The following is a 27350-nucleotide window of genomic DNA, read 5'->3' as shown; positions in this document are numbered from 1 at the left end:
GAGTGATGAATATAGTACGGATGTGTTAAATCAACATCCGAAATTTTGAAGCTGGATTTGGCTGATTCCGCCATAAAGGAAATTTTGATATTTAAGAACACCAAGATCGGTGCTCTGATACCATGTTAAGAATGAGAAATAGAAATAGAATTGGGATCGAAAGTATGATCTTCATTCAGGTTTACCACGTTTATATAGGATACAAACTATCAACTAATACCTAAAAATAGAAAAAATATATATCTAACTAAATCTGATAAATAAATAAAATATACCGTTAATCAAATCTATACTAACAACTCCCTAAATATCTGAGATATATTCTAACTAATTATCACCGCAAAATATCCTCTTAATACCTAGGAAGTGAGCTGAAACCTCCTTGGTTCACAAAGTCACCCTCATTGGGGTGCAACCCCTCCCTTATTCCCGGTAGCTAACGGGTTGTACGAATTCGGTCTATCGTTTCTCTTACGAAACAACAAGGTTCAATACGGTTTTGATTAGAAACCCCTGTTCCCCCCACAAAGTTGTTGACACCGTCACACATCTTACACCCTAAGGACAACTCTAAAGATAGTTAGTAAGCCATGGTCGTCTTTTAGGCTCCTAAGAGAAAGATCAAGTCTAAATTAAGTAAATAGTCAACTCTAACATGATACTAGTTCATTAGAATTGACTGAGTGTGCACACAATAACTATCCAAAATCATGGTACATAATCCATGCAAAATAAACATATATGCTCAAGGGGCTTAGTCTCACACACACATGATGCAATAATGGATGCCATAAGGGTTACTCTAAAAGATATTGGTATAGTTTAATCTTGTCATTATTATTCTATAATAATACTTATTTGATTAAGTGGGTTTGAATGATATGATGTAATAAAACAACCACTACGAGCTTTAATTAAGGCAAGGGTTAGGTTTTTAACTCAAACTTCCTATTTTCTTTTCTTCATACTAAATTCTCTTTTAATCTTGTAAGTTAAACACTTTATTGATATAATTGTTAGCTTCTTTGACGTTGAAGACCGGTAAACTCATGAAATAAATTAAATTATCAGGGTATTTGAGATGCTGAGTATTACGATCATGTTCGTTTAGGTCCATGGCTGCATGTCCATAACATGTCAAACTCTTTATTTGTTTTCATGTTGTACTGCATTACTATTGTATTTTCTATTTGTATGGTTATTCAACGAAATCATGTCTAGGCTTGCGAAACCTGAATCGCCAAAAAATGTACTATAGGGGGATGCGATCAATTGTCAACTCCTTCTACCTAGATTTTGTATGACCGTTCGACGAAAACACGTCTAGGTTTGCCAGACCTGAATCGCTCCGAAATGTACTATAGGGATTGCGACTAGTTGTCAAAATCTCCTCTCCAAATTATGTTATATGATATTTAAGTTGCGGTGTTTCTTTCTCTGTTTATAGTCACTTTCAAACCGTCTTTCAATCTTGCTTTCAAACTCTCTTTCAAGAATCTCTCGATTAAGTCATGCCCACAAAAAATGGTCCTTAATATATATATATGAAAAAATGTCTTGCAATATAAATATAAATTAATTCTATTTATGAATGGTTCATTATTTTCAAAATGACCTTTTTTTTTTTTTACATAATTATGAATGTCTTTTATTTATTTGCAAATAAATAAAGCTACCCATTGTTCTATAATGTAACAAATCCCACCTCATCAAGAATGTGTCCTAATCAATTTGGTCACTTCTTAAACTATTGTAGTGCATAAGAATGATAATACAGAAATCTCTTAATTACTTTTCCAGTTCATATATGATCTTCATCGACTTGTAATTTGATGTTGTACATTAGATCCATTCTTAGCTTAAAGTCTCGAAATCTTCGATCGGCCTTCAAATTTCAAAGTTTATAGAGAATCTTTGATCTTTAAGAGTGGGAATTTTTTGAGATCTCAACTTTTTTCGATCCTCCAAAATGAAAGAAATCTCATCTGGGGACGAATGGAAGATTATGAAAAAAGATGGACGTTTTATGCCAAGAACAAAAAGCCCAGGTACTACAATGGTTGAAGCTCAAACATTTAATTTATATTTTGAATGCTATTTGATTTTTTTTTTTTTTTTTTTTTTGAAGTAAAGTATGTATTATATATGAACTTTTGAAATGAACTTAATTACACGTCTCAATTATTAAACGAGCACCATTATCTTTGTAAAAGTAATCTTTTTAATACGTACATAGGATTCGTATCAAAATTTGAAATTCAAACTCGATATTTGATGGTCACGACACGATATTCCCCTGCATCCCATGCGACATGGTCATGTACTCCCATTTTGTTATCCCACAAACCAATTTTTAGGAGGGAAGATTATCTTTACAGACCAACACAGATCTTTAGGTATGTTTTGTCTTCACTCACAAACTTTTAGGAAAATTCTTAAGAGTACACCCAACATAAAATTACTCCAAACAAAACACAATTAATTTTAGAGTTCTTATAATTGAGTCAACCAAAAGAAAAGTGCACCTTATTAGTATGAGTATTAAGTTTCAATTTTTAAAAAAATTTCTTAGTCATCCTATCCTCAAAATCGTTCTCATCCAAATGTAGTCTCAATTCATTCATGTACCTTTCTTTCACTTGAGTGTTACACAAACAAAGAAGTTAGGTGGTTCACTTCATTGATTTTACTTCATTCTCTCACTAATTAACATAGCATAAATAAGCTATTCATTCATGTTATTATGATGAATTAATATTTTTCTACGTCAGTAGTAGCAATCGATGATCGAAGATCTTGAAAAACTTATAGTTACAGCTACTCATCCAACAAGAACGCATATTAGTACACAATCTTAACAATTATTGCACCAAGACACATTTTATTAGAAGCATACAAAGATTTAGATTATTGTTGTTCATGCCTTAGCAATTATTATTCCATAACATAGTAATAGCACCACCACCCAAGAGCCATGGGTGGAGATAGAGACTTGTTGCTCATGCTTTAGCAGTTATACACGAACCTTCATTATCATATCCCATGAGGTGAGCATCAATGTCTTTGGCGGCATCAGCACAAAGCTGAAGAAAAGTGTGTGGATCTTGAATTTGTTCATGCAGCTTCTCATATTCCAAAGTAATGTGAACCACACTTCCCTTCTCCTTTGGGATACATTGGACTTTAACTTTGAAGTTCTTGTAGTGCTTTGAAATGTCTCCCTCTAACTCTTTCCACGTTACTGAATTGTTCTCCTCATCCACAGCTTCTATTACCCTCTTTGACACACAAGCCTTCCCTTCTATTACTCAAAACAAAAATAAAATAAATAAATTATAAGTAGCGTTTAAGTTAAGTTTGTGTTTATTTTGTCGTTTTATCTCTTGAAAATGTCTGATTATGTAAAAGAGAACAAATGTCAGCAAGAACGCTGGGACTCAAATGGGGTGGATTGTGAGATCCCATGTCAGTTGAAGAGGGGAACGAAACATTCTTTGTAAGGGTCAAAAAATTATTCAGGGGAAGTTCAAAACAAAAAACCTAAAAATGACCATATTTGCTGGTTGATAGATAGGTTGAGTTCTTGTGTTCAAGAATTTTTAATTTAATAACCTGTAAAAAGTATTAAATAGATTTTTAAACTTTCTCATGTCTTTATTAGATAACTCAACTCTCAAAATCTACTCTATGTTTTTTAAAATTTTGGGTTAGTTACCGACACAAAATTTAGAGGTAGAGTTTGAGAACCATTACCTATAGTCATGAGTCTCATAATTTTAAAACGCTTCTACTAAGTAGAGATTTCCACACCCTTATAAATCTTTCGTTCTTTTATCTCCAACCAACGTGAGATCTCACAACATATTCTTTAAAATACAAGTATACTTTCCCACTAGATTTCAAAAAAAAAAAAAAAAAAATTAAAAAAATTAAAAAAATGAACAAACCATGAAAGTAGTGCCAATAGAGGATAGTGCCAACTTTGCCCCATTCGCCTTCATGTAACTCGATGCTTCGTATTTTATCGGGAGAGATGTTGGACATATGGTGAAGATTTTGATGAAATATTTCATGAAACTTTTCAACTGAAGCGTTCACTTCTACATCAGTCTCCAACTTCCCATAGAGAGCCATGACATTAAGTTACTTGGAAGAACAAGTTGTAACCAACAACGATAAGGATATTGCTATTTAACGACAAGGCTTACTCTCACACATGATGCAATATTGCATCTATTGGGAGTTGAATTTTACATTTTTATCCTCTATTTTATAATTATTTTCTCTTTTTTATTTTTTAAACTAACTTAAAAGAGGTAAAATAAGTTTCAATTATATTCTTAAATTTAAAAAATGTGACCAAATAAAGGCGAACCACACTCGAACCAGAGAAAATATGATAACTAAGAAAATCAAAGAATTCAAAGTTACTGCTTATATGAGCAAGGTGCAGTTTTTTTTTCTTTTTTTTTCTTTCCGTTGCTCAATTATAGAAACTTCATAGTTAAACATGTTTTGCTTTGAGCAATTTTATGTCGGATGAGCTCCTCGAAAATTTTCATTTTTTTAAGATGCATGTGAGTGAAGACAAAATATACTGAAATAACTCGTGTTAGTCTATGGGCATAGTTTTCATCTTTCAACTAAGGAATAATTAAAATATGAATTCCTATTTAACACTAATTTGGTTACGTGGGTATGAACAATATGATATACTTAAACAACCACTATAAGACTTAATTAAGGCTAGGGTTATAATGTAGTAGGTTATACATTATTAATTCCAACCTTCTATTTTCTATAATTGTCTTTTTAATGATGCATTATGGAGAGCTTAGACGTTGAGATTTTAAATACTAAGGTATAAAGTTAAGTTTTTTTTTTTTATATTTTATTTTTTATTTTTTTATTTTTAATACGGACAAATCCATATGTTAAATTATCAAAATACGATTTTGAGTATTTGGGATGGTTCCAGGTGTGATATGCTATGTTAGGTTATGTTATGCTATATGATATGCCAAATACTATTATGGTATAAATGAAATATTAAGTTATGTCACGATCAGGTATGTTATCTTACAAGATGTCATGATATACTATGCTATTATGTTAGGCCATGATATGTTTTGAAATAAGGAAATCTATGATGCACAACCTCCCTATGCAATGACTTGAAAGTTATTTATGTATGAAATGATGTATAAGATTATGTACGCATAATTACCGAGTTTAATACGTGATGAAAGAATAGAGATTGTCTTGCATTATTTATTACACTTTGATGAAAAGTATGGGGACTACATGCATAATTGTATGTTCACGTGTATTGGGATACTTCCCCTTTATGATGAGTACAGACGCGTACACCATGAGACTGAAATGACCATCATGTTTATCATGATGCTACGACAGTCGCTATTCTCATGGGTGTTCGACAATAGTCCGTCAACGAGTGCTAGCCCAACCAGCAAGCCAAGGGGGTGTGCGAACCCACCTGGTGAGCCAACGCTCACACGTGTGAATCATGTGTAGAGAAGTACTACACATCCGATTTAGCTCGAACTGGAAAGCCGCCTAAGAGAATGACATGAAATGATGTTTTAAAATACAAGCCTTGTGCTATTTTTATATTTTAGGTAAAGGTGAGGCACCATGTACGGATCACAAAACGTTGCATTGAACAAATTCCAGATAAATTTTAAGTTTAGTGTGATACCTGAGTAATTGAGAAGTACATATATGAACCGAGATTACATCCGAATGAAAGTGATCTAAAAGATAGAATGACTAAGAAAGGTTTAAATGAAATTAAAGTTACTATGGGTACCAATAAGGTGCACCTTCCTTTTCGATGCCTCAATCATAGAAACTTTATAGTTAAACATGTTTTACTTGGAGCAATTTTATATTGAGTAACCTTTTGGAAATTTTTATAAGATACATGTAAGTGAGGACAAAATATATTAAAATCACTCGTGTTGATTTGTGAGAATAATTTGAGTGTTCAATTTCGTCTCTAATAGACTTTTAACCTATTTTTTATTATTATTATTATTATTATTATTATTTTGTAAAGATTCACCATCTAGCTACTAAACACAAAATTAAAAATTCGAAAATCGATTAGACCGTGTTTAAAATTAAAAATTATATAAGTAAAGATAATGTTTATAAGCTTACCTTAAAAAAAACATAAAAATGAAAACAAAATAGTCATCAAAGTGAGCTTATTATATGCAAAATTGAAAGATTAAAAATTTATTAGACAATTTTTAAAATTCATAAATCAAATATATATAAATTTAAAGATTATAGTACGAAAATTGTAATTTAATTGATAAAAGATAATTTAGAGCTTCGAACCGATCAAATATAAATAAATAAATAAATAACTATGAACGTAGTTAAAATAAATGATAGAACCAACTTTGCCCCATTCGCCTTCATGTAACTTGACGCTTTGTATTTTATCTGAAGTGGCTTTGAATATATGACGAAGTTTTTGATGAATTATTTCATGAAACTTTTCAACTGAAGCCTTAATTTCTATCTCGGTCTCCAACTTTCCATATAGAGCCATGGAGTTGAGTTACTCGGAAGAACAAGTGGTTCAAATTATTAAAGATAGATATAATGCTACCAAGTCTCACACATTATGTAACAATTAATGTTTGTTGACGTATGTTATGTTATGCTTATGCTATGATATATTTTAGGTCTTATTACAAGTCATGCTATGTCATTAGTTATACTATGACATAATTATATTGTGTCATGGAATTATTTTACGTTATCAATGTTATAGGATGCATAAACCTCCATATGTCACGCCATGTAAATTGATGTTAATATGTTCATTTTATGCCTATGAGACATTAGAAAGCCATGTATGTTAATCATGAAAGATATGACAAGTATTACGTTTGTAGTAGGAATCATATGTCTGAAAAAGATTGGAGGTATAACTTGCATTATAAATATGTCATGTTTTGATGATATGTGACCTCATACATTTTATATGTCATGAGCATCAGAATACATTCTTGTTATGATTATTACGAACACGTACCTTACGATATTTATGTCGTCATGAACTTTGGGGAGCCTTTCCGTTTTGGCTAAGCCATACCCAACACAAACAAAGGATCATATTTTAAAAAATGGTCTTCTAATATGTATGAAAAGAGGTCTTGTAATATAGATATAAATTAGTTCTTTGTATGGATGGATGCAGTAGCCATCATTATTTTCGAAATGACTTTTTTTACATAATTATGGATGTCTTTTATTTATTTTCAAATAAATAAAGCTACCCATTGTTCTACCATTTAACAAATTCCACCTCATCAATAATGTTTCTATTCTATGTAGGTGTCATGGTCTCAATGTGATGTCACTGTTAACCGTATATGGGCGCCTTATCTTTACCTGAAAAAATGATGTAGCACATAGCCTCAGCAATAGTTAGTAAGTAACCTATTCTGAAGAGTCATGCATAATGCAAACACATGAAACAAATGTTGTAGGGACCTATCACTATCTCGTTATGAAGCTTTTCATATTCTAAACAGCAGTGAATCACGCTTACCTTACCCTTTGGAATAAATTGCATCTTAAACTTCAAACTCTTGTATTGCTCCAAAAGGTCTCCCTCAATGACGGTGAAAGTGATGCAATTGTTCTCTTCGTCAACTTTTTCCACTTTCTCATTTACTGCTTTAGTTCCCATCGAAACGTTGTTCGAGTTTTGAAATGTTTATAAAAAGTTAAGAGTTCAAGATTGTTTAATGACTTAACCTAAATAAATGATAAATCGTGAGGTTATTTTCAAGGATCAAGCCAATTTTGCCCCATTTGTCCTCATGTAGGTCAACCCCGTGTATTATGCCGGTGGAGACGTCGGATATGATGAGGCCTCTCATGAAATATTTCCTTAAACTTTGAAGCTAAAGCTCGGATTTCTACATCGGTTTCCACCCTTTCAAAGAGACACATATGAATGTAATGGTTTTTATAGTAATAGATCCCATTAATTAGGTCATTGTCAATTATGTGATCAATAATATTTTAAATTATTTCTAAATAAATATTAGCATATTTGTTTTTCAAAACTAATTATGAATTCAAACTATTTTTAAATAAGAATATTTTGATGACCCAAAAAATTCGATCAATATAACTTAAATTGTACGTGAAACAGCCCAAACCTATTGGTAATAAATATTGTCCGTTTAAGCTCATTATGTATCGCCGTTAGCCTCACAATTTTAATACACGTGGAGAGATTTTTACACTCTTACAAAAAGAAAATGTTTCGTTCTCCTCTCCCACCGATATGGAATCTCACTCATACTATTTTTCCTTTTCACATAGAACATGAGCTACATGGTCCGAGACAAATGCATACATAGAACAGGCTACATCACGACAGAATATGTTTATTTAAGTATAAAATTAAGATTAGCAACGTAGTAATAGCCGATTATTATTCCATGACATGGTAATAGCACCACCACCCAAGAGCTATGAGTGGAGATAGAGACGTTGCTCATGCTTTAGCAGCTATACACGAACCCTAGTTATCATATCCCATGAGGTGAGCATCAATGTCTTTGGCGGTATCAACACAAAGCTGAAGAAAAGTATGTGAATCTGGAATTTGTTCATGCAGATTCTCATATTCCAAAGTAATGTGAATCACACTTCCCTTATCCTTTGGGATACATTGGACTTTAATTCTGAAATTCTTGTAGTGCTTTGAAAGGTCTCCTTCTATCTCTTTCCACGTTAATGAATTGTTCTCCTCATCCACAGCTTCTATTACCCTCTTTGACACACAAGCCTTCCCTTCTATTACTCAAATATAAAAAGGTTAAATTATAAATTAGGTTCATGGTAACCTTTAAAAAGTATTAAATAGATTTGTCTCCGAGTAGATAACAAAATTTAGAGTTAGATAACCAGCTATTGGACTTGGTTTAATAAACTTATTTTTTAACTATTGGTTTCTCAATCTCACAGTCCACTCTTTTCTGGGGCTAGTATTCTCGCTGGCACACTAATTGATGTATAGCTCTAATATCAATTCTAATAGTCTAAGCACAATGTTAATAGATATTGTCCGCTTTAGCTCGTTACGTATCGCCGTCAGCCACACTGTTTTAAAATGCGTTTACTAGAGAGAGGTTTTCACACCCTTATAAGGAATATTTCATTCCACTCTCTAACTGGCTGACATGGGATCGGAGAGCGCATTCTTTAAAGACAAAAGTGTACTTTCCGACCAAATTTTACAAAAAAAAATAAATAAATAAAACCTAGGGTAGAAGTAATGTTTTATAACTAAACCAGAAATAAAACGAGGATAAGAAAAGCTTTAAATATTTTAAAAGTTTATACTTAAAAGGGGAAAGATTAAAATTATAAGATAAAAAAAAATGAGAACTTAAAAAAAAAAAAAAAAAAACAACGAACGTAGTGCCAATAGAGGATAATGCCGACTTTTCCCCATTCATCTTCATGTAACTCAACGCCTTGTATTTTATCTGAAGAGGCTTTGGATATATGGTGAGGTTTTTGATGAATTAGTTCATGATACTTTTGGACTGAAGCCTTAATTTTGACATCAGTCTCCAATTTTCGATAGAGAGCCATTGAATTGAGTTACTTGGAAGAACAAGTTGCTCAAATTGTAACCCAACTGAGATGAACTAAGATAAAAGGTAGAAGGTTCCCTCCTCTATTAAGCTCAATTTAAAGAGAGGGCTTTGTGGGCTTAGTCTCACACACATGATGCAATAATGGATGCCATAATGGATGCCATAAGGCTAGTCTCAAGGATATTGGTATAATTTAATCTTATCATTATTATTCTACAATAATACTTATTTGATTACGTGGGTATGATTGTTATGATGTAATAAAACAACCACTAGGCTTAATTAAAGCAAGGGTTAGGTTATACATTTTAATTGAAACTTTCTATTTTCTAATGTTCGTACATAATTCCCTCTTAATTTTGCATTATGAAGTTAAACCATTATTTTTAGTGATAGAATGTTAGCTTGTTTGACTTTGAAGATCGACAAACCCATAAATTAAATTATTAGAGTATTTGAGATGTTAAGTGTCATAGTCATGCTCGTCCAGTGCATATTGTCCGTAGACGCATGCCCATGTCACGCCAGAATCTTTATATGTTTTCATGTTGTATTAGATTAGTATTGTATTTTTTGTTTGTACAACTATTTTACGAAATCATGTTTAGGTCTTCTAGACCTAAACCGTCCCAAAATGTACTATAGGGGGATGCAATCAGTCGTTAACTTCTCCCACCTAGTCTTTGTATGACCATTCGATTAAGTCACGTATAAGCTTGCCTGTAACGACCCTATAATTTTTACCTATTTAATCTAAGGTCATTACTATATAATGGAATGCGGAATATACATTAAAGGAGCTCTGTTCATAAATGCGACTTACATTCGCCTTTTATTACCTCGTGAAAAAGAAATGATTACAAGGGAAAAGAAATGAACATTATTGAAATAAATGAAAAGGAACCAAAACTAAAATGAATGTTTTAATTCTACCCTATGGTTTATTATGTAAATACAACTCAACCTATACTAACCTATACTAGTGATGCAAACTGAATTCAACTTAGACTATGAAATGGAAAAACAACTACCCTATGCATATGCCACGGTCCGAGGTGTACGATTCCGCCGTCGTTGTTACATGGGTGCCTTGCCCTTATCTGCAAAAGTAAAGTAGCACGAGGCTTGACTATTTCTAGAATACTCAGTAAGTGACCCCACTATTGGGGTTAAATGCAACAATCACATGCAATGAAATGATGGGACCTATCTTTCGTTTCGTTTCTTTTTCCCTATGGTGCTGTCCTAACGGATAATCGTGGACGTGTACCATATACTCTACACACCGCTGGGCCACTTTCCTTATCCAGTGGGCATACTCTGGGAGCCCCTTATGCCGGGACCTGTTAGAACTAGTAATCGTTACGGCAGCGCTATGCAAAGCATAACGATCGTTGTCCTGCCATTGGATGTACGCATCCGTACCCTCGTGATGGGATAGGGGTATCCCTCAGATGCATGAACACACATAATGCATAAGGTCCCCACTACTTCTACAATTTCATTATCCTTTAATACAACCCCGCTAGCATTAAGTACATATCATATCATTTTTCATATCGTTTCAGATATCGTTCATCATTCATATCATATCGTTTCTCATTCTTCCATTCTCAAATCACACAATTCTAACGGGGTTATATTTCATGTCATTTATCATAATTTCATGTCATTCATATCATGTTGTATACACACAATTTAAGAGACCTAACATAATGTTCTATGCTTTTAACATAACATTTCATCATATACACATCATACCATGACATATTGCATCACAATGTATTATATCATAAACAAGTAATAACGTAAACACTTCATAGTCATATCATTCTCTAACTTATCATAGCCTTAACGTTCTTATACCTATCACAGACATATCATTACGTGAACGTACCTTAGTCATATCATCACAAGAACTTAACCTAACGCTATCGTTCTATCAATCTATCACAAACCTATCCCTTTCTACCCGTAACCTAACCGTATTCTTCCATCAATCTCTCTTATCCATATCACTCCAGTATATAACCTAACCTTAACGTTTCGTGAACGTATTTTACTCCTATCGCTACATTTCGTTTTGTGCATCCTTCTTGTGTAACGACCCGGGAAAGAAAGAAAAAAATAATAATATATATAATAAATAAATAAATAAAAGAGGAAAACGAGAAAACGAGAAAACGAGAAAACAAGCAAACAAAAAAAAAAAAAAAAAAAAAAAAAAAAAACTCAGTCGCCGAAAACCCGCGAGTTTTCCGGCGACCGCCGAGTTTCGCGGAACCCACGCGAAACGACGGCCACAGCACGCCCAGCCCTCAGCCCACGACACCCAGCATCTTCAGAACTCCTGCAAAGGAAGAAAAGATAGAAAATTTCGAGAGAGAGAGAGAGATTTCGGACAAACGTCGGCGAGTGTCCAGTTTCTCCGACGAGCCCTCAAACCACCCTCAAACCGACATCAAACGACCTGTTACCACCATGAGAAGAATCCCTAACGAAAGCACAATAACTCAGGGTGCGTTTTGTGTTATTTTGTAAGCGTCGTCGTCGGTAACCGAGATCGGAAAATTAGGTTTTCTTAATCGTTCTTAGATCTGTGGCTTTTAGGAGCTTTTAGGCCGCAAAACTCCCAGAAAAGAAAGAAGGACGACCAACAAAGAGGAAAAGGGAAGAAAGAGGACCGAAATCGGCAACGGAAATGTCGTGGGAAGGAGAGAGAAAGCTCGCTGGAAAATCGACTGAAGTCGGGTAAGGAAGACGAGATCCACGGATCCGGGTCAACCCGAACCCAAAACCCGAGAGAGCCAGCCCATTCCTCCCTTGGCCTATGCCTTCGGCCCAGCCCAACTACAGCGGCCCAAACCTCAAACCAGCCCAGAAGCTACGGTTCAGTTGAACCAACCCAGACTAGACCCACGGTCCAATTGAGCTGGCCTGCAAACCAAACACTTGCAACCCAGTCCAGTAAGCCGAGGCCCAACGATTAGTCTTGGCCCAGTAGCCTTCCACAGCCCGCGACCCGAACCACGACCCGAACCGGACTACGACCCGCGCTTCGACCCGACACTACCGCTCGACGTGGCTCTCTCTGCTGCCGCCACGTGTCACACAGCGGCGTAGGTAGTCCCTCGGCTCGGCTCGGTGCAAACGGCTCGGCTACCTCCGGTGACGCTCCGGCGGCTCCTCCGGCGGCTGTTCGGCTCGGCTCACCTGTTTTCAGCCCGATTTCCACTGTTTCGACCCTCCCAGATCTGTTTTCGGCCCCGATTAAGGTATCCAAGGCTGTTTTAGAGCCGTATTTCACATTTATTAAATTATAGGTAAATTAATTGTGAAATACTAACGGAAAGTGGTGAACGATGTGATAGGAAACAAACCCCGGCGATGTAGGAAGTAGCTCTCACGGAACGGGAGCTTACGTTTAGCTATTTAGGGAGTACTTCGGCCAAGGCCAACCAAGTAAGTGGCCTTACTATGGGATAGGCTAAATAATTGTATGAGTTATGATGATGTGTGGATTATGATGCTTGATGATATGTGCGGTATATACATATTTTGTTGAGTGACGCTTGATATGTTTGACGCACGTTGTGGCATTATGATGAGCATGATGAATGCATGATTTTTACCTTATTATGATGATGTTTTCCATATTGAGCATGCTAGATGATGATGAGTGTCATATTGCATCATGTCGTTAGATCGACGTAGGACACAACCCTAAGAGCATGAAAATGATATTAATATAAAAATCCACGAGTATGCGTTACCTAGAGTAACAAAGAGATGAGACTAGAGGGTTGTGTTAGAAGAGACATTACGATGGATTTAGAGGGACCTCATGCATTTTGTATGTTCATAAGCATAGGGCTACTTCCCCTAGAGACGATGAGTGCGGACGCGCACCTTATGATGAGCGCGAATGCGCACAGGTGCGAAAGCACCCAGATGAGGGTGTTTATGAGGTGCATGACACTATGGGGTTCCGCTGACCTCCGGACGTCGCTACAGATTAGCTTGACCAGAGGGTCCAGGGGGTGTGCGAGCGCCCTGGGGACTCACACTCGCACGTGTGAGTCGTGTATAGGGAAGTACTACAAATCCAATTTGTCTGAGACTGGAGGCCACCCCTAAGATGATTAGAGATAGGTCCCTAAATCATGATTGCATGTGTTTGCATTTGCATGGCCCCTATAGCGGGGCAACTTACTGAGTATTCTTTGAAATACTCAGGCCGTGTGCCACATCATTTTTCAGGTAAAGGCAAAGCGCACTTGTACGGAGGACGGCGGCATCGCGAGCAGAGACTGTGGCACGTGCATAGGGTAGATTCATATTTAAATTTCTAGTTTAAGTTAGAATAGGTTGATTTGCATTTCATTGTTTTAAATTATTTTGTATTTGTTTTTGTTTTCTCTAAATTTCAGTATTTCATATTTAAACACGTAAGACCATGGCTGTGTTTTCGAGAGAAGAAGTTGTTTTAAACGTTTTTTTGAAAGCTTACGTTATCAACTATGTTCATGTAAGAGTTATATTTCCGCATTATAGATGAGCATGAGACGTTAGTAGCGACTCTGAGTATGTGGAAATTTAGGGTCGTTACATCTTGTATCCTATCTCAAACATATCCTTGAACACATCGTACAATAACTATTATCATACAATTCACATATTATAACATATACATAACATATAAGAAGCATATCGATCCACAGACAACTCACACATATCAATATATATGACACGTGCAGAACCACAGGGCACGTGTCAACATCAAAATATAACCATGCCAATAGTAAGGTCACTTACCTGGCTAGCTTAAGTCTTTGTCACGAATATATCTTTAATTAAAGTTCGATTCCGTCCTTTGAAATCCGAGTCAACCTATATGAGCCCATGACATTAGTTTCAGGTTTGAACTCTACAACATTATTTCTCTAATTTACATTGGTACATTGTTAAAAGTCTGAGATGTTATATATCTATAATTATATTTTTATTAAAAATCTTATTTTTCATACTGTTGTATAAGAAAGTAGATACAACTATTTCAAGTTATGCTAAGCTTTACTACTCTCTATATTTACCCCATGTTTTTACCTTTCCCTCTATATTTAGTTTATGGTTTTTAATTCCTTAATCTTCTTTTTTTTTTTTTTTATGGGTTTCCTTTTAATTCTATCCTGATACATTCCAAATTTTTAGTGATCTCTGATTCCAAATCTTTCCTTTATCTTAGTGTTTCCTATTTAGAAGTTTTCTTGGTCATTCTATCTTTAATCTATTCATTTGGCTACTGATACAAATTTAATCTAATATTACTAATCTAACATTTTTCTAACTCAAAGCTAGATTAGTGTAATAATTCAATGAAGATCTAACTATAATTGGTTGTGATTTCTAACAAAATAGGATAAAAGAAAATGAAAATTTAATATATACCTTATTGATTAGACTATTTTCACGTTAAATCTAAGGTGAATAGCAACTGGGTAAAGGTCATTCTCTCCTTTTTTTTTTTTTTTTCTCAACTAAATCTGGTTTTTCTTTTTCTTTTTGCAGTAACTTTACTTTCTGGGGTAAGGATGGGTTGAGGAGAGATAATTGTGGGAAGGGAGGAGAGGTTAGTGGAGAGAAGTGGGGAAATATTTTTTTTTTTTTTAAATTAATTAATTAATTTATTTATTATTCTTATTATTCTTATTATTTTAACTATTTTTATAATTATTTTTATTTGTTTATTTCTTCATTTATTGTTGGGCTATTACACTGAATAACCCGAAAATGTGACTAGTTGTCAAATTCTCCTACCCAAGTTGTATGATATTTAAGTTTTTTTTTTTTTTTTTTTTTTTTTTTTTTTTTTTTTTTTTTTTTTTGTTCTTATAGTCGTATAACATTTTCAAACCTTATTTAAACTTTGTTTTCAAACTCTCTTTCAAAAATCTCTTTGCTAACTTATACCGAGCCCAAGTAAAAAAATCTCATTTTGAAAAATGGCCCGATCTTGTAATAAAAAATATAAATGTTCTATTTATGAATGGGTCATTATTTGACATAATTATGCATGTCCTTTATTTATTTTCAAATAAATAAGGCTACCCATTGTTCTATTGTTCTATAATGTAACAAATCCCACCTCATCAATAATGTATCCTAATCAATTTGGTTACATCTTAAAGGGTTGTAGAGCATAAGAACGATATTAAAGAAAAATAAAGGTACTCGTTCTTTCTCTTAATTACTTCTATTGTTCATACATGATTTTCATCGACTTTTAGTTTGATGTTCTATGTTCAATTGATTCTTAGTTTAAAGTCTCAAACTATTCCATCAGTCTTCAATTTTCAAGATTTGTAGAGAATCTTTGATCTTGAAGAGCTTCAGAGAATTTTTCGAGATCTCAATTTTTTTCGATCCTCTCCAATGAAAGAAATCTCATCTATTTAAGAGCCTTGATGGGTGTAAGCACTTTATGCTTTAAGTATTTGAATTTAGTCTTCGACCCTAAGCCCTTTAAATTGAATTTATATATGTGTGAGAATTTCATATTGGTTGTGGAGGAAAACGAAACACTCTTTGTAAGGGTGTAGAAACCTTTCCGTGGTAGACGCATATTGAAGCTTTGAGGAGAAGCCTGTTGAAAGCCCAAAGACGACAATTATATAGGAACTTTTTTGAAAAGTGTTTTTTACTACTCTCTAAATTATGAAACGAGCACAGTCCTTTTAATCTGCTGCTTATTTTTTGGCATGACCATGTCGAGAGAAGGCTATCCCTATAGACTAACACAGGTCCATTCAGCATGCTTTGTCTTCACTCGAGTTCACCCAATTTATGGACTGGTTGTAGCATAAGCACTTTTATTTGCGAATCCTTTTGTTTAATCCTAAAAAAATTACGTATTTTTTTCGTATTTTATTTACTTGGACTTGTTGCTCTTGCTTTTTCGAATTATATGCTCGAGTTATATGAAGCTTTCACTCCTACATTTACTTATTCGTTGGGACAATAACCTATGGGAAGGATTGATTGGAAGATGAGGCATTAGCATACTGACTCGCCTTCTTCCTTCCCTTTTTTAGTCCAATCTCGAATGGAACTTTTTTTTTAGGATTGTTACAACATATTTTTTACTCTATCTTGAAACGAAATAGGAAATTAATAAAAAAAAATCGAAAGAAATAGATAATTAGTTTAAAAGGTGTGCTTCCTTTACTCGGGTATCTAACAAACAAAGAAGTTATGATACATTTTAAGAGGAAGTACATTATGCTATGAGAGAAACGACTAAATTAGGATGAATGAACGGAGAGGAGCTCGATTACGAGGAAGTATTCGCTTGAAAAGCTAGAACCCTAAGATGAGAGTGAATAAATTAATAGAACCTAGATACTAGTTTTGAGAAGCCTATGATTTCGATAAATGGTATTTAATTACAAAATAAAACGTAATAACAATATAAGATACATGAATAACATGAGACTTAATAATGAATTAAGAGCCTATAAGTAAGCTACTCATTCATGCATGAGCTGGATGGTTGAAATGAATGCATACACGAGCACGATTTATACCTCTTCATACTTTGATATATACTAATTAATTTTCAAAGCATCATGTATGTGAATTTTTATTGAAATGTTTCGACTCAAGTTTAATGAAATGCATGATTGTAACCGTCCAAGTCCACCACTAGCAAATATTGTCCGCTTTTGTTCATTACGTATCACTGTCAATCTCACGATTTCAAAACGCATTTGTTAGGGAGAGATTTCCTCACCTTTATAAGAAATGTTTCATTCTCCTCTCCAACATATATAAGATCTCATAATAATTTTAAATTATTGAAATTAATAAGTTAATATTTTTCTACATCAATAGTAACAATCAATGAACGAAGATCTTGAAAAACTTATAGTTACAGCTACTCGTCCAACAAAAACGCATACTCAAAAATAGTATGCAATGTTAACCATTATTACACCAACCCACATATTTTAAAAACTTTATTCCCATATTATTAGAAGCATACAAAGATTTAGACTAATGTATTAACGAGCATTATTTAAGTATAAAACACTAATTAGCAACATAGTATAATTGCCAATTATTATTCCATAGCATAGTAATAGCACCACCCAAGAGCTATGGGTGTTGATAGAGGCTTGTTGCTCATGCCTTGGCACTTATACGCGAACCATTATTGTATCCCATAAGGTAAGTATCAATGTCTTTGGCGGTATCAGCACAAAGCTAAAGAAAAGTATGTGAATCCGGAATTTGTTCATGCAGCTTCTCATATTCCAAAGTAACGTGAATCACACTTCCCTTATCCTTTGGGATACATTGGACTTTAATTCTGAAATTCTTGTAGTGATTTGAAAGGTCTCCTTCTATCTCTTTCCACGTTAATGAATTGTTCTCCTCATCCACAGCTTCTATTACCCTCTTTGACACACAAGGCTTCCCTTCTATTAATCAAATAAAAATGGTTAAATTATGAGTTAGGTTTGTTAGCTTTTATGTTTGTGTTTATGATATGTTCATGATACAAAATTTAGAGTTCGAGAATCAATTAGACCTAGTTTTTTAATAAACTTGTTTTTATTCTTTAAAATTACATAAATATTGTTCTTTTAGAGGATTTCAAGATTTTAAAATGCCTCCACTGCGGAGAGGTTTTCACACCGATGTGAGATCTTACAATTCACTCTTCTTGGAGGACCAACGTCTTCACTAGCACACCGTCTGGTGACTCGCTCTAATACAAACGATAATAGCCCAGGCCCACCATTTTAAAATGCGTCTACTAGAGAGAGATTTCCACATCCTTATAAAGAATGCTTAGTTTCCCTCTCCAACCGATGTGGGATCTCACAATTCACTTTCTTTTGAGGCCCAGTGTCACGGTCATGCTTGTAAAAGGCGATTGTGACACACAACGTACTCACTAGCACACTATCTGGTGTCTGGCTCTGATATCAATGGTAATAGCTCAAGCTCACCACTAGCAGATAGTGTCTGCTTTGGCACATTATGTATCGCCGTCAGTCTCACGATTTTAAAACGTATCTACTGTAGGGAGGTTTCCACACCCTTCTAAAGAATGTTTAGTTTCCCTCCCAACTAATGTGGGATCTAACCACACATTTTTTAAAGACATAAGTGTACTTTCCGACTAAGTTTCACAAAAAAAAAAAAAAAAAAAAAAAAACTAAGAGTAGAAATAATGTTTTATAAGCTTATATTAAGTAAAAAACATTTAACTAGAAACAAATCAATGATCAAAAGAACTTCAAATATTTTAAAATTATGAAGGGAAGGATTAAAATTACTCATAAAAGTTAAAAAGTGACAACTTCCAAAGTATCAAATATAGATGAACAAACCAAAAAATAGTGCCAATAGAGGATAATGCCAACTTTTCCCCATTCGCCTTCATATAACTCGCAACTTTTTACTTTATCTGGATAGATATTGGAGAGATGGTGAGGCGTTTTATGAATTATTTCATGAAACTTTTCCGCTGAAAGCCTTCATTTCTACATCAGTCTCCAACTTTCCATGGAGAGCCATTCAGTTGAGTTACTTGTAAGAACCAGTTACAAATATAAAAGATAGATATGGCTACAATTCTCTCCTCCATTGCACTTTATTTAAAGGCAAGGCTTACTCTCACACATCATGTAATAGTGGATCCCATTGAGTATTGGATTTTACATTTTTATTCCCCATCTTATAATTCTTTCTCTTTTTTTTTTTTTTTATGAATTTAGAGGAAGTTAAAAAGGTGAGGTACATAAATGAATTCAAACCACACCTCAATGAGAGCGATTTTGAAAGTAGGATAACTAAAAAGACTTAAAAGAATTAAAGGTTATTACTTATACCAATAATTTGCACCGTACTTCTCAGTTGCTCAATTCTAGGAACTTCAAAATTAAACATGTTTTGTTTTGAGTAATTTTATGTTGGACTACTTTATGGAAATTTTTCATTTTCCTAACATGCATGTGAGTGAAGACAAAATATGATAAAATGACTCGTGTTGGTCTGTGGGGATTGTCTTTACTCTTAGAAGCAAGGAGTAAGTAGCGTAACCATGTTGCACAGAATGCAGGAGAATGTCGGATCCATCAGGTGTCGAATTTGGATTTTACTTTTTCTCGTTGTTCTTATGCTATAATACTACTTTGGTTACGTGGGTATGAATAATAATATGATATAATTAAACAACGACTATAAAACTTAATTAAGGCTAGGGTTATACATTATTATTTCAAACTTGAGCTTAGACGTTGAGATTTGAAAGTGATTTTCTTTTTTAAATAGTAGTAACAGCACCACCCTAGCAATGGGTTGAGAGAAAGACTTGTTGCTCATGCGTAAGCACTTACAAATGAACCTTCATTACTGTCTCCCATGAGGTAAGCATCAATGTCTTTGGCGATATCAACAATGTCTTTGTTGATATCAATAAATGGTCTCCCTCTAACTCTTTCCAAGTGAATGAATTGTTCTCCTCATTAACATCTTCAATTAGGTTCTTTGCCAAACAAGTCTTCCCATCTATACCGGTTTAATCCACAAAACATTCGTTAAATATAACATAAATGCAATATTGATTAAAAAAAAATGGGCACATGAATGAACCAAATCTACATCAAAATGAAAGGAATTCTGAGAATAGGATGACTAAGAAATTAGACTTAAATGAAATGAAAGTTACTACTTATAACAATAAGGTACACGTTTCTTTTCGGTGCCTCGATCATAGGAGCTCCATAGTTAAGCGTGTTTTATTTAGAGTAATTTTATATTGAGTGACCCCTTGGAAATTTTTGTGAGATGCATGTAAATGAGGACAAAATATGTTGAAAGGACTCGTATTGATTTGTGAGGATAATTTTTACTCTTAGAAGAGAGAAGTAAGCAACATGACAATGTCGTAGGAGAATATCGGGATCATCAAGTGCCGAATACAAATTTCGAATCCTAATCTGAATCCTGGCATGGGTCATTACTTTAAACTTGTAGGTTTTTGTCTATTTAGTTCTTCAACTTTTACAATTATCTAATATATTCAAAATTTTGTTTATTTCATATCCAATTGATTCTTAATCTTTAAAACAAATCTTTAATATTCCATCCATATTTGAATGCTCTTAACTTTATATATATATATATATATATATATATATATATATATATATATATAATTCACAGTTTAGCTACAAGCACAAAATTGAAAATTCAAAAATCGATTAAACCCGATTTAATAATCTTTTTCCATTTTTAAAAATTATACTTCGTTTCTCACCATTTTTGGGAAATGGTGACCTTCTCATATGTTTTAAAAATACAAATATGCTTTTAGACCAAATGTCTAACAAAATAGAGATTTTGAAAGGCAAGTTTTTTAAATATAGGTAAGAGTTAAATTAAAAGAATAGAAGAGCAAAGATAGTGTTTATAAGTTTACATTTAAAAAAACATAAAACAGAAACCATTTCCTATTTTAAGCGAAATTGAAAAATTAGAAATTTATTAGATAATTTTAAAAATTCATAAAATGATATACACAAATTTAAATATTATAATAAGAAAATTATAATGTAACTAACTAAAGATAAAAATTGCTAGCTTCATACGGATCAAATATAAATAAACAAACCATGAACGTAGTTGAAATAAATGATGGGACGAACTTTTTGCTCCATTCGCCTTCATGTAACTCGCAACTTTGTAATTTATTTGAAGAGATATTGAATATATGGCGAAGTTTTTGATGAATTATGTTATGAAACTTTTCAACTCGAGCCTTAATTTCTATAATGCTACCAAACTTCCCACCTCTCTTACCCTTCATTTAAAGGTAAGGCTTACTCTCATACATTATATAACAATGGATGGATGACATTCATGGTTTAACATGTGATATGTTATGTTTATGCTACGATATACACTATGTCGTGTTATATGTCATGTTATGTCATGTTTTGGTGATATGTGACCTTATGCATTTTATATGTCATGAGCATCGAGATATTTTTTCGTTATAATTAGTACGGATATGTACATTACGATATTTATGTTGTCATGAACTATGTGGACCCTTTTCCTCCGTGGCATCTGACAACGTGAGTATGCACTAGTCTGACCAGCCAAGCTCATGGCATATGTATACGAGTCTGCCTAGTGGGTTCATGCATGCATGCGTGGACCATGTATAGAGAAGTATTATACATCCAACCTTGTTAAGACTAGAAAGCAGAGCTCAAGTCCAGGATGTTCTTATAAAAAGATACGTCTCACCATCATTGCTTGTGTTTGCATTTTTCAACCTCAATAGTAGAGTTATTTACTCAGTATTTTTAGAGCTATTTACTCAGTATTTTTAACTACTTAAGCTACGTGTTACTTTTTTTAGGTAAAGGTAAGATGCCCATGTACAATGACAATATCGCTATGAAGACTATAGAAGCGAAGCTAGGATAGTTGCATTTATATTTGGTGTAGTAGCTATCAGATTTAATCGACTTTTGCATTATCTTATTTAAATTTATGCATTTACTACGTCAACGTCTTGAAATATAAATATAAATTAGTTTTATTTATGAATGGACCATTATTTTCAAAATGACTTTATTTTTTCATAATAATGCATGTCTTTTATTTATTTTCAAATAAATAAACCTACCCATTGTTCTAATAATGTAACAAATCCCACCTCATCAATAATGTGTCCTAATCAATTTGGTCACATCTTAAAGGGTTGTAGTGCATAACAAAGATAACAAAGATAAACAAAGGCCCTCATTCTTGCTACGTTGTTCTTCTATGTTGGATCTGTCTTTGACTTGTTGGTCTTGTACGTCGATCGATTCTTAGCTTCAAACCTAATAATTTAGATTTGGGTATTAATGAAAATCTTGACCGCTTTTACGTATTTTTTAAATAAGTTACTTGTCTGATCTCACATCGGTTAGAGATGAGGAACGAAACATTCTTTATAAGGATGCGGAAACCTATCACTAGCAGATGCATTTTAAAAATCTTGAGGGAAAACCCGAAAGGAAAAGTTCAAAGAGGACAATATCTACTAGCGGTGGACTTGAATTGTTATAAATGATATCGAGCAGTGTGCCAGCCAGAACAATTTATTTTCAACTCTAATTTTTATTTCACGTACCAAATATAATAAACCTAATATGATATAATAATTTTGGAAATAGATGTAAATTATTATGTTGGATGGATGAATAATTAAACATACCCATCATCATTTTCAAAACATTCTTTTATTATTATTTTTAAATAACTTTTTTTTCAGTATAATCTATATAATTATGTGTGAATAATTCACAATTATAAACAATAAGATCCCTAATATATCTCATATTATGATATTTAAAATTTTGTTTTTTATGTTAAATCTCAAGTTTCGTACTTGTTGAAGCTGAAATGCCTTTTGGTTCTCCCCAACAAGACGGTTCGTTTTTTGAACCCGATTTAATAACAAAAGTCGATAAACAAATGAAAAAAGGAACAACCTTGATTTGTTTGAATAAACAAACAAATGAAAAAAGCTGAAATGTGCTTCATTTACTTCTCATGGAGTTGTAGTAATCTGACCGTAAACTTTTGCACATTTGAATATATAAGACAAAATGTAAAAGAACCTTGATTTGTTCAAAATCGAACATTAAGCGTTACAATGGAATCATGGGATGTGACAGTATGAGATCCCACATCGGTTGGAGAGAGAATCGAAACATTTCTTATATGAGCGTGGAAACCTCTCTATAGCAGGCGCGTTTTAAAACTGTGATTAATGGCGATACGTAACGAGCCAAAGTAAACAATATCTAATAGCAGTGGACTTAGGCCGTTATTGTCCTCTTTGGGTTTTCCCTCAAGACTTTAGAACGCATCTGCTAGGGAGAGGTTTCCACACCGGTGTTTTGTTCTCCTCCTCAACCGAGGTGGAATATCACAGTATCAAAGCTAGACACCGGGGGTGGATTATAAGGGTGTGGAACCCTAGGAGAATGGATTGTAAGGGAATGGAAACCATGGAAACCTTTTCTTATCAAACACATTTTAAAATTGAGATTGAGAGCAATACGTAACTAGTCCAACTAAGCATTGTTAGTATTTTTTTCCATTTAAATAACTATTAATTGTACATCTTATTCAAAAAGTGACAAGAATCGTGATTGAATTATTTTAGTCCAAAGTGTATTTTGAGAGTGTTTCATTGTGGTTGGGCATGAAATTTTTTTTAATCTACACCATTTGTTATTGATTTATTCTATATGTGGAAAATCTAACCTATTCAAAAAAATTATTGTAGGTTGAAATAATTAAAAACATTCTTTGATTTAATTCACAATGACATAATGAAACAAGAGTAAAGCCCTCCCTATAAACTAATAAACTAATGTACATATCAGAGCTTCAGTTTCAAAGTTTCATGAAATATTTCACAAAAGAACCCACTATATCTCCAATGTCTCTACCGACAAAGTGCACGGAGTCGACCTACTCGAAGGCGAATGGGGCGAAGTTGGCTCCATCATCTGCTGGAGATATTTTCACGGTTCATCATTTTTTAAAATTTTTCAACCTTTTCTTTTTTAAGGATTTGTTTAGAATGACTTTTCAAGTGCTTAAAACGATAATATTTTTACACGAAAACTCGCAAATGGGAAGGCTAGAGCGACAAAGGAGATAATCGAAGCAGTTGACAAAGAGAACAATTCGATCACTTTCGCCATGATCGAGGGAGACCTTTCCGAGAAATACAAAAGTTTCAAGTTTAAGATGCAATGCATTCCAAAGAAGAAGGGAAGTGTGGTTCATTGGGTTTTAGAATATGAAAAGCTACATGATGACATTCCTGATTCACATACTATGCTTCAACTTTGTGTTGATATCGCTAAAGACATTGATGCTCACCTTATGGAAGGCAGTAAAGAACCCTAGCCATGTTGCTGCACTAAGTTCTAGGGTACTATACGTACAAATAATTTGCCAATTACCTATGTATGATTTCATTTAAATAAGGCATATGTATGTGTGTTATGTTTAGGTCCTGTTCTATGTGTTGTAATAAGTGGGAGAGATATCTTCCAAGTTTTTAAATACTTAGTTCGTTCTATAAAATTATCTTGGGTAAATGCCATTTTTAGGCATCTACATTTATAGCTAGACCCCATCTACATTTATAGCTAGACCCTATCTATGTGCCTCATGGCACCGCAACAAGTACCATCAACCATGGAGATTAAGTACTATAAATGCTCAGTCAGTGATCCAAATAGCGGAGTTGAGAAATGCAAACACATTTAAATATGAATGAAGCGTTCATTCTTAGTGAGATCTAAAATCATGGTTTTGGATTTGGATTTCAGTAATTTCTGTATGCTTAAAATGTATATCAGTTTGTAGGTATAGTTCTATATTCTCCATTTTTGTACCCATCGAACCCATTAAATTCATACCAATTTGGTAATTCCTAGATCTCGTTGGGTAAATACTACTTTTGTATGTTAGTAATATATTTTCGTACACTGAGTCATAAGAAACTCATAAGAGTCATAAAAAGAAGAAAAATTGAGTAGGATAGAAGTTTTTACTTTTTAATGTTTATTTATTTTATTTAATATTTGGTTATGTCATTTAAAAAATGATTTCGTAAGTTCATGGCAGTATTTTATAATAAAGTTTCAAATGATTATTTCTGCAAAAAAAAAAAAAAAAATGATTATATTATGTATACAATAACGACTTTATGTTAAGTAGAAATTTAGGGTCGTTATATTACCTGTAATACAATATTCTAAATGAAAAGAAGCATATTGTTCTTGTGAATTCTATGTCGTGAAATATGTTCTCAGCTCCCTCGGTGGTCAAGTTTTCAAAATTGCATATATGAATCGATTGCAAAAATTATACTCATTCATGCGAATCAAATGACAAACCCTCAAAAGCAAGAATTTGCAACTATTAATCTTTTCGGTTAACAAATATATAAAGTGAGATTAAATATTTTGTAGTTCAATCTTCTTACAAACTCATTATATAAGATATCTTACAAGAACGATTTAGATCATATAAGATATCTCACAAGAACGATTTAGATCAAATCATTTATAAGAATTACAAAGTATGTCATATCAAGATAAGATATCCAATATTATTCATATACTATTTGACTTATTGTTATTATTTGAACATGATTTTCGTATATCAACTTGTATTTTTTCGTATATCAATTATTTGAATTCGTATATCAAAATTAGACTAATAAATTTGTATTTTTCATATAATTGATAATATTACATTAAAAATAAAATAATCAAAATTATTATTAAAAATTAAATAATTAATTACGAGGCTTTACAACATAAGTCCAAACATTCGTATTTAACCATTTACATGGTTGAATTTTTTAATACTACTCCACTTAGAGTATGATATACATTATATTTTATAAGTAAAGAATATTATCTTCATTGGTACAAGCCGTTTTGAGAAACCAAAACTAAAGCTATGAAAAATTATCGACAATATCATATCATTGTCGAAGTTTCCTGATTATAACATAATATCATAACCAGATTCCGATCTTGAGACCAATAGATTATGGGCCACCCCGCTTATGGTGCGCAAACATAATTGAAACATAAATAGAGAATATGCAAAGCATACAGTAAAAGCCAAAATATTTATATAATAACGCCCCAGTGAACCACGCTTCCTTTTCCTTTGGAATAAATATGATGTCCCACGTTGGTTGGGGAGGAGAACAAACCACTATTTATAAGGGTGTGGAAACCTTCCCCTAGTAGGCGCGTTTTAAAGCCTTGAGGGGAAACCCGAAAGGGATAGCCCAAAGAGGATAATATCTCCTAGCGGTAGGCCTGGGTCGTTACAGTGAAAGTGATGTTTTTTTTTATAAAAAAGTCAAAAGTACTTCGAGAATATTTAACGATTTAACCTAAATAAATGATAAATCGTGAAGATATTTCCAGTAGAGAATCAAGTCAACTTTGCCCCATTTGCCTTCATGTAAGTCGACCCCGTGTATTATGTCGGTGGAGACATCGGAGATATGATGAAGCCTCTCGTGAATTATTTCCTTACACTTTAAAGACGAAGCTCGGATGTCTACATCGGTTTCCACCTTTTCAAAGAGACCCATATGAATGTTATGGTTTTCAGGTATTGGATATTTTAGGGTTTTATGTTTAGGGTCTTGTCCTAACCTCATTTATAGTTATGGATCCCATTAAGAGTGTGATCTTACATTTCTATCCCCTTTGAATTTTCCAATTCAATAATTGTTATCATATAATACTATTTAATTATGTCATTGAATTATGTGATCAATAATATTTTAAATTATTTCTAAATAATCGTTAGCATTTTTGTTTTTCAAAACTAATTATGAATTATGTGATTCAAACTATTTTTAAATAGGGTATTTTGATGACCCAAAAATGGGATCAATACAATTTAAATTCGTATAACAGCTTAAGCACACCATTAAGCGATATTGTCCACAGAAATTCATTATGTATCGCCGCCAGCTTCACGATTTTAATGCGCAAATGTTAGGGAGAGGTTTTTACACTTTTACCAGAAATCCTTCATTCTCCTTTGTAATTGATG

General features: G+C 33.3%; 1 protein-coding gene and 3 pseudogenes across 1 annotated transcript; 1 reads left to right on the top strand and 3 right to left on the bottom strand.

The window, feature by feature from the left end:
- Positions 1-2861: 2861 nt before the first annotated feature.
- Positions 2862-4163, bottom strand: LOC111791531 (MLP-like protein 43). The gene is made up of 2 exons (XM_087122721.1): positions 3948-4163; positions 2862-3301 (listed from the first exon to the last, which is right to left on the bottom strand). The coding sequence occupies exons 1-2, from the start codon at positions 4132-4134 to the stop codon at positions 3000-3002; spliced, it is 489 nt and encodes a 162-aa protein (XP_086978847.1). The 5' UTR covers positions 4135-4163; the 3' UTR covers positions 2862-2999.
- A 4176-nt stretch (positions 4164-8339) lies between these two features.
- LOC111785903 (MLP-like protein 43) lies at positions 8340-9657 on the bottom strand (annotated as a pseudogene).
- An 8066-nt stretch (positions 9658-17723) lies between these two features.
- LOC111789733 (MLP-like protein 43) lies at positions 17724-26880 on the bottom strand (annotated as a pseudogene).
- LOC111789737 (MLP-like protein 43 pseudogene) lies at positions 24114-24850 on the top strand (annotated as a pseudogene).
- Positions 26881-27350: the final 470 nt, after the last annotated feature.

The sequence above is a fragment of the Cucurbita pepo genome, chromosome 3, assembly GCF_057944985.1.
Source record: "Cucurbita pepo subsp. pepo isolate OVF chromosome 3, ASM5794498v1, whole genome shotgun sequence".
Taxonomy (NCBI): Eukaryota; Viridiplantae; Streptophyta; class Magnoliopsida; order Cucurbitales; family Cucurbitaceae; genus Cucurbita; species Cucurbita pepo.
The sequence above is the reverse complement of the archived record's forward strand: the minus strand, read 5'-3'. Positions and strand labels throughout refer to the sequence as shown.